At 51.0% G+C, this 12,812-nt stretch overlaps 2 protein-coding genes across 9 annotated transcripts in view; one reads left to right on the top strand and one right to left on the bottom strand.

Moving 5' to 3' along the window:
* The window catches only part of SHMT1 (serine hydroxymethyltransferase 1), a 12,498-nt gene extending 7,365 nt beyond the window's left edge, over positions 1–5,133 (bottom strand). The window contains exons 1-6 of one of the 6 annotated variants that reach the window (XM_025204640.1): positions 4,656–4,713; positions 3,735–3,763; positions 1,990–2,120; positions 895–1,040; positions 588–703; positions 171–331 (exon numbers count right to left, since the gene is read on the bottom strand). In XM_025204640.1, coding sequence (XP_025060425.1) covers positions 171–331; positions 588–703; positions 895–1,040; positions 1,990–2,091 — 525 coding nt within the window. In that variant the 5' untranslated portion in view covers positions 2,092–2,120; positions 3,735–3,763; positions 4,656–4,713. The other 5 variants (XM_025204638.1, XM_025204639.1, XM_025204637.1 and 2 more) reach the window with 5 other exon arrangements.
* A 33-nt stretch (positions 5,134–5,166) lies between these two features.
* On the top strand, positions 5,167–11,834 carry LOC102370882 (chemokine-like receptor 1). 3 transcript variants are annotated; one of them, XM_025204660.1, is made up of 3 exons: positions 5,167–5,421; positions 5,864–7,558; positions 8,232–11,834. In XM_025204660.1, exon 3 carries the CDS (start codon positions 8,247–8,249, stop codon positions 9,333–9,335), a length of 1,089 nt encoding a protein of 362 aa, XP_025060445.1. In that variant the 5' UTR covers positions 5,167–5,421; positions 5,864–7,558; positions 8,232–8,246; the 3' UTR covers positions 9,336–11,834. The 3 variants fall into 3 exon arrangements, with proteins under 3 accessions (XP_025060445.1, XP_006024116.1, XP_025060446.1); XM_006024054.3 differs by having other exon boundaries at positions 5,167–6,030; positions 7,493–7,558; XM_025204661.1 differs by having other exon boundaries at positions 5,167–6,030; positions 6,856–7,558.
* The last annotated feature ends 978 nt before the right edge of the window (positions 11,835–12,812 follow it).

Below are 12,812 nucleotides of genomic sequence, written 5' to 3'. Positions count from 1 at the left end.
ACTGCCCAGCTGGGGGCTGGGTCATGTGCCCCCCGAGCTGGTTACAATACAGGCCCCATGACAGCAACCCAGTCCTGCACGGCTCGCCAGGCCCATGCCAACCCCGCCCTGAGGAAGCCAGAGGTGGTGGCTGCGCTAGGCTGGGGTGGCAGAAGCAGGTGCCCCCTCACCTTGTAGGGCATGGACTCGAAGAAGATGGAGGTGGCTGAGATCTTCTTCTTCTCGGTCATGAAGCCATGGGTCAGGTGCCCCCCGTCAGGCAGGTCCAGGCCCATGATCCTGCCGTGGGGCTCCACCAGTGCCGTGTATACCGCAAAGTTAGCTGGGGACCCTGCAGTAAGAGCAGTGTGAGCAAATCAGGCATGGATCCTGCTGCACTGCAGAGGGGTGAGGCCTGGGCTAAGCCCTGGGCAGGGGGTTGAAATGACTTTATGTTTTAAACACCCCCTAGGCTGGGCACTCCCCTTCCCCAGCTGCCTCTGGCTTGGGGAAAGCTGGCAGGGCAGGGTTACAAAAGCCAGGGGTCCCCAGGCATTGGCAGGATTGCTCTCTCCCCACTGCCAGCACGCAAGGAGCTGGGGTATTACCTGAGTAGGGCTGGACATTGACACCCCACTTCTGGGGGTCCAGGTTGTAGGCCTCCAGTGCCCTCTTCTGACACAGCCTCTCCAGCTCGTCCACGCACTCCGTGCCGCCATAGTACCTGCCACGCGGAGGAGAGGGCAGGAGCTCTACAGGGGATCCACAGGGCCAGCTGCTCTGCCTTGCACCAAGGGCAGGGCCTGGCCCACCATGGGCTCTGAAGGGAAGGGGCTTGGGCAAGCGGCTGAGCAGGGATCATGCCCTGAAGAAGCATGAGCCAAAAGGCGCCCCCACACACGCCCCACTCCATACCTCTGCCCTGGGTACCCCTCCGAGTACTTGTTGTTCAGACAGGAGCCCAGGGCCTCCAGCACAGCCCGGCTGGCAAAGTTCTCGGAGGCGATCAGCTCCAAGCCCAGCCTCTGCCGCTGCTTCTCCTTCTTGATGATGTTGAATACCTTGGAGAGAGATGAGGGGGAGCTTCTGGGCAGGGGATTGGGTGCCCAGAGGCAAGACGTACCCTCCCAGAGGAGAAGAGTGATGGGGAACAGACACAAAGAGGTCACAGCTAGGAGAGGAGAGGCAGGGCCTCTTTCTGCCAGGGCTCTGAGCTTGAGATGTGGACAACACTCTGCGTAGGGTTATGAGGATGAACCAGAGGGGCTCAGAGCAGTGCCCCTACAGAGCTGCTTTCCTGCCATGTGGCATGTGCAGTCTGCATGGGGGGAGTGGGGAGGTGGGGATGGGTCCAGCTATTTCTTTCTTTCTTTCTTTTTTTTTTTTACAGGTGGGGTGGGGTCCTTTGGGCAGCTCAAGGATGCGTGAGCTTGCAGGTGCTGGCTGGAAACAAGAACCCAAAGAGCTAATGAGTCTCTATCACTCGTGTCTGTGGATCTCCTCCTGGTTTGATCCATGTAATAGCCAAGGGCTGGATGCCAGGCACATGGGCTTGCTTCAATAGTAACATGAGGCTGGAAAGGGTCTGCCGGACCACCGAGACCTAGGAGAGGGACAAGTAGGGCAATGCCTCCCATAGGAAAGGACCACCTCTGGGTGTCATGGAGCAAGGCACAGCATGGACTCAGCTAGAGGCTACCACATGGGGACCGCAAGTTGAGCAGGCTCACAGCAGCCCCGAGGCAGGCATGGGGAAAGCCACCAGCTCCCATCCTCCTCCACCCCTTCCAGCAAGTGACAGATGAAGCAGCAACAACCTGAAAGGGAGAAGCAGGGGGGAACCTGCAGCTCCCAGACGGCCCAACGCCCTGCCCTGAGTCACACTGTCCTGAAAGCTGATGATCCCACAGTTGAACGGGTCCCTGTGCTGGCCAGATGAATGAAGCAGATGATGACCCAGAGTCAAAGCATGCCACCCCTTCCCTGCCCCGCGGACGCCAGCCTGCTCACCTCGGGGTCATTGGTATCGAGCGGTTCCAGGACCATCTTGTTATGCGACTGCCAGATTTCAGCACTCGGGAGCTCACCGTTGAGGTTGGTTGGGGTAGCCATGGCCAGGTCCCCTCTGGCATCAATGCAGTCTGAAATGAGGAGGGTGGGAGAGTTTATAGAACACAAGCGCCCGCCGGGAAGACGCGTCTCTCTGCCACCTCCTCCTGGAAGCATCTTTGGATTGATTGTCCCCCGGCCTGCAATCACTGTATAGCGGGGAGTAAATTTAGTAGGAGTTAGAGTGAAAAATCCCAGTAAATGTAAGAAGATGGGATGGGACCTGCCCTCTGCTAGCATGTTTTTGTGGTGCAGCTCAGAGTGCCTCGCTCTTCACCAAAAGGGTGACGGTTTGAGCCTGCCCGGGGCTGTTGGCTGTAGGAAGGAAAGACTTTCTTTCCCATAGCACTTTTCTTGGCAAGGTTTTTTGTATCTTGGTGATTTAGTTGCGCTAACACAAATGGTCGTGGAATCCCCATCACTGGAAGTTTTCACATGCAGGTTAAACAAAGCCTAAGTCTGGGCTGGTTTGGACAGGGATGGTCCTGCTTTGAGCAGGGGCTTGGGCTAAATGACCTCCCAAGGACCCTGCCAGCCTGATTTTTCCATGATGCTGTGCTCTGAATTCAAATCAATAGAAATAACTGACTGCAATGGGTTTGGGCTCAGTGTGATGGTGAAAACACCAAGCTTCAGCCACCTTTAGAAAGACATACAGGTCCTACACCTGCCGCTGTCCCTGTAGTGATTAGCAGTCAAGCTTTCTCATTTGTGTTACTTCTCTCTGATGTTGCTGCATGGAAAACCCACCCAACCGACGGGGAAAAGAGCAAAGCTGTCTTTATCCACACTTTGCCTGTGGAGAAAGGCAACAGACTGAAAAAAAGGTTTTTTCCCTCATCTCGTAGAAATGCTAGGAGTTGGTACATTCCCTTTCAGACACAAGTGTGATTTTCAAATGGAGGCAATATTCGAAGGGACAGCCACCGCTTCGGATCCACCAGACAGCTCTTGTCATTCAGAGGGGTGTTAAATGCAACAGACTCCCACTGAACATCTCCTTGCACACAACTCTCAACCCACTGTGGCCCGTAGGATTTCCTGAATCGGAAGGACACAGCTCCGAGAGCACGCGGCTTGTGGGATCAGGCCTGGAGCACATGTGTAACCATATGTTGGATCCGTGCCCATCTGCATGTATTCAGCCTGAATAACAACCCAGCCCAATCAACGGCATCCCGACTGAAGTCCACCAGCGTGACCCCTGCGGAGATCAGGCATGGACGGCACAAGTTATCTTACTCACGAGGGGACAGAACAGCCTCTATCTCCCTTAAAGACAAAAAGGCCTTTCAAAGATTAACTCCCCAAGGCCAGCACCCCTGCGCGCTGCTAGTTAGGCAATCGCTGTGTTTGCGTGGGTCAAATAGCTAAAGTCCATTTGGAGGCCGTCTGTCCGACCCACAGTTCATCCTGCTCCGGCGAGGGGCAGCTGGCTGGACCAGCTCCCCCCATCCCCCTTAGCCTGCTTGTGTCGCTGCAAATGCTGAGTGTCAGAAAAGGGGAGCTGCCCCAAGAAAGGGGTTAGGGATGTTGTGGGTGTGGGGAAAGCAGAGCCTGACCCTTGGGATAGGAGCGGACTCGATCCATGCAGGCAGGTAGTCCTTCTCCTACCACGTCAGATGAACCACCATCCTCATCCTCACCTCTACCATGGCCCTCCTCACTGGTAACTCTGCTTTACAGTGGGGAAAGAAGGTCTGTTCTTGGTACTTTGTTCATGGGGAAAGGAGACAAGGAGCTACATTCTGCAAACTGCCAAAAGTCCCAACTGGCCAGGACCAGGATTGAATCTCCCGGCTCCCAGGCCATCAGCCCATCCGTTTACTCGGAGCAGGGTCAGGAATAAGAGAGGCTCCCTTGTGCAAGGAGCCGGTCACAGAATCAGAGAGACGCCGGGCTGGAAGGGACCACCAGAGTCGCCGAGTCCAAGCCCCTGCTCAAGGCAGGATCATCCCTGTCCCTGGTTCCCTCAGATCCTGCCTCCAGGCTCTGGCAGTAGCTCATGCCTAAGCGTTGGGGAGCAGCGCCCTGTAACCCCCCCTCCCCAGGCTGCTCATCTGAGATCCGTGTCCTACACTTTGGCCTGGGGCCTGGCTGCCAATGCCATGATCAGAGCCCGCCGAGGCAAAGAGACGACCAGTTTCTTGTCTCCAGGGAGTCTCTCGAAAAAGGAAGGAGATGGTTCTCGATGACAGCGGAAACCGGACACGGCTTCCTCTCCCCGCCAGAACCCAGCTGCGGGGGTGAGGGGCACGGATGCGGAGCTGGGCCTGTGACATCTCCATCCTTGGCGGGTCTCAAGGGCGGATGGCACAGGTGCTGGGCTGGGATGCTTCAGCCGGGTGTGATCCTGCCTGGAGCCAGGGGGTTGGGCTAGGCTAGATGTCTGTCCCTGTGAGCTCCCTTCCAGCCTGGCTTGCCTATGATCCGAGGAGCAGAGCCCAGCCAGAGGACCGCAGGGATGGCTGCGGGCCCGAGCAGCGATCTCCAGTCCCCCTCGGGGCAGACCTGCACCCCGCTAGACCCGGCGGCCCAAGGGTGCCGGGCGATCGCCCCGCACTTACCCCGCTCCGACGCCCGCAGTCGCTCGCCCGCCCGCGGCTCCCGCGCTAGGATGGAACGTTCAGACTCTCCCACTTCCTCCCCCAGCCAATCCGCTCCCGGGCGGGCAGAGTTCGGCCGCGCCCCTGCCCGCCCGAGCCAATCACAGCCGGGGGAGTGTCCCCGGTTGGAGTCCATCCCGCCACGGGCAGCACGTGGGTGATGGCGGGGTTTCCTGTGACCTTGGCCCGGCAGAGGGGAGCGCATCCTCCAGCCGCTAGCCCCCGCTGCCGGGCCGTTGCTCCCCCAGGGGCTGCTGCTCGCAGCACCAGGGGATCCACTGGATCCTTCAGCAGCAGGCAGACCCGGGAAGTGCCCCCAGCCAGGCAGCCGCCGCCTGGGCAGAGATGGAGCCCAGCTGGAGTGACCTCTCCGGGGCACCAAGGCCTGGGCAGCGTCTGTGGAGACACCAGCATCCCCCCCCCCCCGCCCGGCTGGGGCGGGGGGGGGGGGGGAACGCCCCAGCCAGGGTGCCGCTAGGTTAGGAACCAGCTTGGCTGCAGGAGCAAAGGATCATCCATTTGTCTGTCTGTCAGGGCTCCTAGGCTAGGGTTAAAGAGCCCAGTCTACCTTAGAGTACAGTGCACCTCCCTTTCACCACCGTCTGGGGCATTTCCACTGCCGGGGGTAAGACAAGGACCCCCTCTAAGGCGCTCTTCTACCTGAAGCTGTTGGCACCCTAGTGGTTGCTAAGTTATTTAACCACCCCCCAGCACTCAGCATTAACAGGTAGTATTGTCTACTGTATTATGGTCAACCTGATGTCTTAATTCATTAATTAATCACCCCCATTAGAGCCCTGCCTGGTCTCTGTGGCTTTAGTCCCCATTCCTGTGGCTGGTGGCATCTACCTGGCGGAGGAGAGACTGGGACTAGAGTCTCCCATATCCAAAAGGTGAAACCAGGAGGAAGATAACTGTTCAGCAAGGATTAAAGAATCAGGAGGCGAGAAAAAACCATCCGTGATACAGGGGGACAGAAGGGGGATGGCTCAACACTATGGGGAGACCATAAGCACATTTCAACTTCACTGAAAATAGTGTCGCTGTAACATGTGTCTGCTGTTCCAGACTCACTGATGGGCTGGTGATTGAGAGCCAGTGTGGAAGAAAGCACCGAAGGGGGCACATTACACCTACCCCAAACAGGCATTTTCCCCTTATTGATGCAGGTTGGCAACATGGCCTGAGATCTCATGGTGGCCAGAGGAGATGCTACAAGGACACATGGAAGGATTGCCCCAAGAAAATGGATGCCAACGTCAAGAGCTGGGAGGAGCTGGCTGCTGACGGACTCCAATGGCCCTGCAGCCTCAACTAGGCAGCAGTCCATCTCGAGGTAAAGTGTCTTGCCCTTGAAGCAGAGGAGAGAGCGGAGGAAGGAAAAGGAGAAAATCCCAGCCTGCCGCCTGCTCTCCCCTGTGGAAAGACCTGCCACTTCTGCAGACGGGTCTATGGCTCAAGGATTGGACTTTTAAGTCACCTCAAGACCCATCAATGAGCCGGGGTAGAGATCATCCTCGAATGGAGGGTGTGCTGCCACTGCTGACACATTGGCCATTCTTTGACTTGTCAGTCCATTAAATGCTTCCCTGGCACTGCAGCTTCTCTCTCTCCTCTCCAGACACTATGAGCTGATAGGGCTTACAGTTATGAAGTTTCCTAATATTTAGTTGCATCTTCTTTTTCTTAATGTAACACCACTTTTCCCAGTACAGTTATATCTCTTTGTATTGCTCTAAATATTGCTAACTCCCCTTCTTAAGGCTACATCCTCCACTCCTAATTTCTCTTCCAATGACTACTAAGTTTAAAGATAATTTGACGTAAGAACAGCAGGATTTGGCCCCTTCTCCCCAAATCATACTGATGTAAATGAGAATATGCAAGGATGGAGATCCATAGCTCCTATAGATGCTGTGAAGATGCCAGGTGCTTCCCATTGATTTCCATGGGAACAGGGTTGAAACCAAAATCTTGGAAACTTTCAAACATTTCTCACATGTTTAAGAATTAAAATCAGTGCTTCCAGCTGAGCCCATACATGTTAGCAGGGTCAGGACATGGGTGAGGCCTGATCTGTTCCCATTCATCTCAAGAGGACATCAGCTCTGAGGCCTAGTGATGAAAATAGTATCACTGTAACATGTGGCTGCTGTTCCAGACTCACTGATGGGCTGGCGACTGAGTGCCAGTATGGAAGAAAGCACCAAAGTGATCCACTCTCGTGTGTGAGAAGCCCTTGAGAAAGCATTTCTCAGGCCAGGATTCTTCTCCATCCTCTCACCTGTGTACCACTGCCCTTCTCATCCCTATGTCCGAATGGGTTTGTGTCACTTAACACTTCCCGTGGTGTTATACCTTTGAGATGACTTTCACCCCACAGCCAAAATGACTGCCTTGGTATTTATTGTACACTAAGGGTCTGCCTATGCTCAAGTTGATTGAACTGAGTTAGCTTCAGTTATAATAGCAGTGTGAAGACAAGGTAACTTTGATTTTACTTCAGACTAGCAGCCTGGTATTGAATTCAAGCTCTCAACCCAGGTAAAACCCCAGTTAATGTGTCTTTATGGCTCTTTTAAGTTGCATTAGCTAACTCAATTTAGCCAACATGAGTTAAGAACACAGTGCAGATGAACAGCGATGCCAAAGAGTTAAATTCCACATAATACAAATTGAGGAACAACACCGTGGAATAAATGATCCTGTTAAATTCCCCATGAGCTCAGACCATGGAAAGACAATACAACCTACCGTGAATCACTTGCAGAGATGCTCATTGTCTCGAACACTTCCAGACAATAAGAGGAGGTTCCACCACTTCCAGTGCCCAGAAGCAGAGAAACAAGAAATACAAAGCTGTGGTGAGTACCTCTCGTTTGATCTCAGTGTTAGAAATCCAGGCTAGGAGGTGGTGAGAAAAGCAGGAGATTGGGAGGATTTAAGAGACGGATATGTGGGTAAGGTGTTGGCCATGCTCTGTTATAGTGTGTTATCCTTCAAAATGAAAGACATATCTTAAAAGGCAAATTTCTGAAGCAGGTAGTGGGGTCTTTGAGCACCAGACTCCAGTGCCTTTAGTTGCACTGAATAGCCACAATGGGGCTTCTCGAATTGAGAGGTCAGGGCAGGGGGATATTTTCCAGTTAGCCCATATCTGATGTGTTTGATGGGTAGTACCTTGATGGATCCCAAGCGTTCTGTTTATAGCAGGGGAATTCCAAGTTGCCCCAACAGTGGCTACACTTCGGTTTCTGTGTGTTATGTATAGAGCTGGACAAAGTCAGGTACCAATTCCATGACTTGCTTACAGCCAGATTCAATCCTGAAATATTCCCACACAGCTCCTCTCTGCTCTCAATGGCACTGACTCAAGGGGATCTTGGCTAAATTCCTTGTACTCTCTGTGCCTCACTTTCCACAGTGGTAAGGGCAATCTAATCATAGTTGGCTACCTTGACAAAGTCTTTTTGAGATCCTGATGTGGCAGCTACCGCAGATTAAATTAATAGCAGGAATATGCACGTATAATTTCAGGAGCCCAGATCGTGAATGGTGATGGAGAACATCTCCTCCCCCTCACCCATCTCTGTCATCTCCACCGCTCGGTATGAGAACGCCTCTGAACACAAAGATTACTATTCCAGCCTTCAAAAGAGCATGCATATCCTGTCCATGGTGGTCTACAGCATTGCGTGTCTGCTGGGGGTGACAGGAAATGGCCTCGTCATCTGGATCGCCGGCTTCCGGATGAAGAAGACAGTGAATGCCGTGTGGTTTCTGAACCTGGCTGTGGCCGATTTCATCTTCACTTTTTTCCTGCCCTTCAGCATTGTCTACACTGCTCTGGGCTTCCACTGGCCCTTTGGAAAGCTCCTGTGCAAATTAAACAGCACCATTGCCTTCCTCAACATGTTTGCTAGCGTCTTCCTTCTCACAGTCATCAGCATGGATCGGTGCGTTTCACTTGTCTTCCCTGTGTGGTCTCACAACTACAGGACACCCAAATTGGCTTCCAACATTGCCCTGGTGACATGGGTCCTTGCCCTCATCATGAGCTCTCCGTATCTTGTTTTTCGAGACACAGCTATTCATTCCAAGAACATCACCAGCTGCTACAATAACTTTGCCCTGTCTGATGATTATAACTCGGAGGCAGCACAGAGGCTGTGGAGAATGAGGCACGAAGCGATGATTGTAACCAGATTCCTGTGTGGGTTCCTCATCCCCTTCATGGTGATCCTCATCTGCTACACCATCTTTGCTATCAGGTTGAAAAGGAGACGTTTAGTGAGGTCCACAAAGCCTATCCGGATCATCATTGCCGTCACTGTGTCTTTCTTCCTTTGCTATTTCCCATACCATGTCTTCTCCATGATGGAAATGTCCAAACACTCTTCCAGTCATGAGCTGAAGATGGCCCTCTACATCGGGTTCCCCCTGGCCTCCAGCCTTGCCTTCTTCAACAGCTGCATCAATCCAATCCTGTATGTCTTTATGGGGCAGGATTTCAGGGAGACATTTCAACAGTCCATCCTCTCTGCCTTTGAGGGGGCCTTCAGTGAGGACTCTGTCCTGGCCAGCCTGGCTAGCAAAAGAAAATCCAGGTCTGCTTCAGAGGCAGAGATCCCAGGGGTTTAGTTAGTAGCTCCTATAGCAAGTCACAAGGGGCCCAGTTCTGTCTGCTGTTACACAACAACAGTTGCTACTGCTTTCCATCAGTGCTAAGCTTGTGGACCTGAAGACAGAAATGAGCTGTGAGTTGTTAAGGGGTGTGATTCAGCTTTTGAGATGTGTGCAGAATCTAGCGTGTCTTCACATACCAGGGATGTAAAACAGCCGGATGGGGGTGGCACAGGGCTGTCAAAGTACCTACTTTCACATGCTGCCCTTTGCATGCTATCAGCTTGGGTTTTTTTCACTTTTCCCTTTGTCAGTCCTCTTGTTGTGCCAGTCACCCTCTGTCACCGGAACCGTTCCTGTTTCACATCCCCTCTGAGGAGCAGATGAGTGCAAGTTACTCTGTTTTGGCCTCTCTGCTCACTGTTCAACTGGAAACCCTAGCACCGAAGGTGGCTCAGAGTCAGCCATGCCCGCTTCTACCTGAAGATGAATCACGTCTTTTTTTACGGCCTTGCCCTGCCACAGTTTTCTCTTTGGAAAATCCAATATTCATTTAGCAAAATATTTAAAAGATAGAGAGGCCATTTCAGAGTTTCCTTTGCTAGTACTGAGATCTGAACAATTCAGTGCTGCCATCCTGTGCAAGCTTTCAGCACGTGAGCAGCTGACCCAATAACCTTAAGATTTGTATATAGGCAACCCACGCTTAGCGCTCTTAAGTGGTTCCTGAAAAGCTGAGCGTTAAGTGAAAATAGCATTAAGTGAAACCAAAAGTTTTTGATGAGCCGAGATGGCGACAGCAAGCATTTTTGATGACCCAAGCAAAGATGGTGACTGTGAGCGTTATACTGAAACTCGCTGAGTGCTTAGTGGAATCAGGTATCAATTTAAAACGAGCGTTATAGCAAAATAGGGCTAAGTGAAACAGCGTTAAGTGGGGGTTGCCTGTACTTAATTATTTAATGGCTCTATAGACAAGTCTTCCATCATCTTCCTCTTCTGCTAAGACTTCCCATAAAGAAATACCAGGTTTTTCTCTCCACTGACACATTTAATAAATAGTGGGGATGTCTACATGTGCATTCATGTGCCGTAATTACGGCGCATTAAGTTTAGTACCTGTAATAACAAGTACTAACTTAATGCACGGTAATCAGTGGTACTGCACAGTAGTGCCGACTGCCGACACGTCTTTTAAGTGATGCTAATGCATGGTAGACTAATTGTACTGCGCATTAGTATGGCTTTCGCCGTGATGTGCTAATGCACAGTCGAATCAGTCTACTGTGCTTTAGCATCTTGTGTAGATGTGCCCAGTGTCTGTCCAGCTTAGCCTCAGGTCACTTTGTGGGTTCTGATTAAAATACACACAACACCACACCCAATCTGCATGAACACGCATGCATCCTTGTGGCTTTCATCTGACTTCAGCCAGGTCGCATGAGGGAAAACAGGAGCACAGCGTGTTCCATGCTGTTGCCAAGTTTCCTGCCAGCTGCTTTTTGTCAAGATCCCCAAGTGCTTGGGCACCACTAAGTGGTAATATTGCAGACTGCTGCTCTCAAATAATGCTTTTTCCCCTTTAGAGTAACAGGAGGTGAGGGAAGTCTTCCAGTCCATCCTAGTAAGTTCTCGCACAGTGAAGTTGATGTAAAAGAACCAAAAGTCCTTTTTATTGGCATGCACTGTTGTGCGGTGCACTGATCCTAGTGAGCTAGGGGCTAAGAAGAAAATAACCATCAACAAGCAGGCAGCTGGGAGATGCTGTTAAATCCTATTCAGGTCAGATCCTGCTCACTCTGTGTCCCTACTGGTAGTAGTGTCTGATCCAAAGTCTGCTGAAGTTAGTATAAAGCAGTGATTCTCAACCAGAAGCCTGTGACATCCTGGGGTGCCTTGAGATCCTTTCAAGGGTGTCCCAGGGTGTAGTGTTAGTAGTGTCAGGCGTGCAAACAGGATTCATAAGATAAACCTAGAGATTTCAAATAGGAATCCATGGTGTTAAATACTTTTTAACCTATTGTGGGCTTTCTGAGTTCTTTGCAGCAGAAAAACTGCTGTTATTATTTTTCTAAAGTAAAAAAATTGAGTGAAAACTGAGAACTGGACATTTCCAAGGGGTGTCTTGAGTATAATGAGGGGTGCCTGAAGCCTAACAAAGGATGCTTTGATTCTGAAAAGGTTGAGAACCACTGGTGTAAAGGTTTTAATTCACTTAAATGGATATAATAATTGCATAATTTTGCCACAAGTTATTCCTTTACGTTGATAGTACTACTCACACATTGCACACTGCATGCAGTTTCACAGGGTTATAACTATAGGTACTAACAGTATATAATTCTTCCCATATACATTGGATAATAGAATCACATCTCTTACTCTCTTACTCACTTTGGTATAATGTACAATTCTTTTCAATGAGCATTTGTCAGTGTTCAGTATTTTATGGTCTTCAGCATAGCAGAGACCCAACACTGTACTTTCACTTTATTTTTAACAATAAAAATATTTTTAAAAGCCTGAGGATTTATTTAATGATGTGTTTTGTCACCATGTGCTAAAATACTTGATGGTCAGAACTGGGTGTATGAGTTTGCCTTTGGCCATAGAAGAACCAGAGAAAAAGGTTAAATATCCACAATCTGGAGACCACTGGAATTGGGAGCAAAAACTCTCCCAATTTTTGGAGTAAAAGGGGCTCCGCTTTGGTTGCAGGGATCTGTTCATGTGGATCTGGTTCCTAGCTAGTAAGTAGATCTCAGGGCTTTTGATACATTTGAAAGCCTGTAGTTGAGAAATGGCTTTCTCATCTCTAGGCTCAAGGCTGGACACAGGCATGGGCGAACCAGGTGACCACCCAGGGCCTGGACAGAAAGGGGGCTTGAAAATGGTAATTTTTGTTTCCGTTGTCCGATTATTATTATCATTATCTCTGGCAAAGGTGGGCCTGATACTAAAAGTTCACTCGGTGCCACCTGAAGTCTAGGTATGGTACTGTCTAGGGTGCATCTGTTTGGGTGTCACAGTGCAGACTGCTCAGGATGGGGATTTGGGGTTTTTGCTCAGCAGGACCAATCAGTCATAAGAAAGGAGGTCTGGAAGGGACATCTGGGGTCACCTGCTCCAAAGTCCTGCTCAGAGCAGGATCATCCCTGTCTAAGCTATCCCAGCCTAGTGTTTGTCTAACCTGCTGTTACAAACATCCAGTGATGGCGATTTTGCCACCTTTCTAGGTTTGCATCTTAGTTTTTGCAAAAGGATTTCAGCCTCGGGGAAGATGCTGTGACCTGAGATTGTTTTTCTTTTCTAACCAACCCTGGGTAACTGGATGAGCCATGTCTTCTACAGCTTCTCCCTTTGCCTTGTAGCTTCAGGAAACCAGTGGTTCAAAAAAGCCTGTCCGTCCAGAGAAGAATGAAAAACCCAGCTGAACGTGTCAGTGAGAGGCATGCCGCTCCCCCTGCTTACAGGAACACAAGACAGGGAGGAACT

Source organism: Alligator sinensis, unplaced genomic scaffold, assembly GCF_000455745.1.
Source record: "Alligator sinensis unplaced genomic scaffold, ASM45574v1 scaffold1283_1, whole genome shotgun sequence".
Classification (NCBI taxonomy): Eukaryota; Metazoa; Chordata; order Crocodylia; family Alligatoridae; genus Alligator; species Alligator sinensis.
Note: the sequence above shows the minus strand (reverse complement) of the source record. Positions and strands in the feature narration are given on the sequence as shown.

Coding starts and splice junctions, on each gene's coding strand:
- LOC102370882 (XM_025204660.1), top strand. CDS start 8,247: ATGGTGATGGAGAACATCTCCTCCCCCTCACCCATCTCTGTCATCTCC.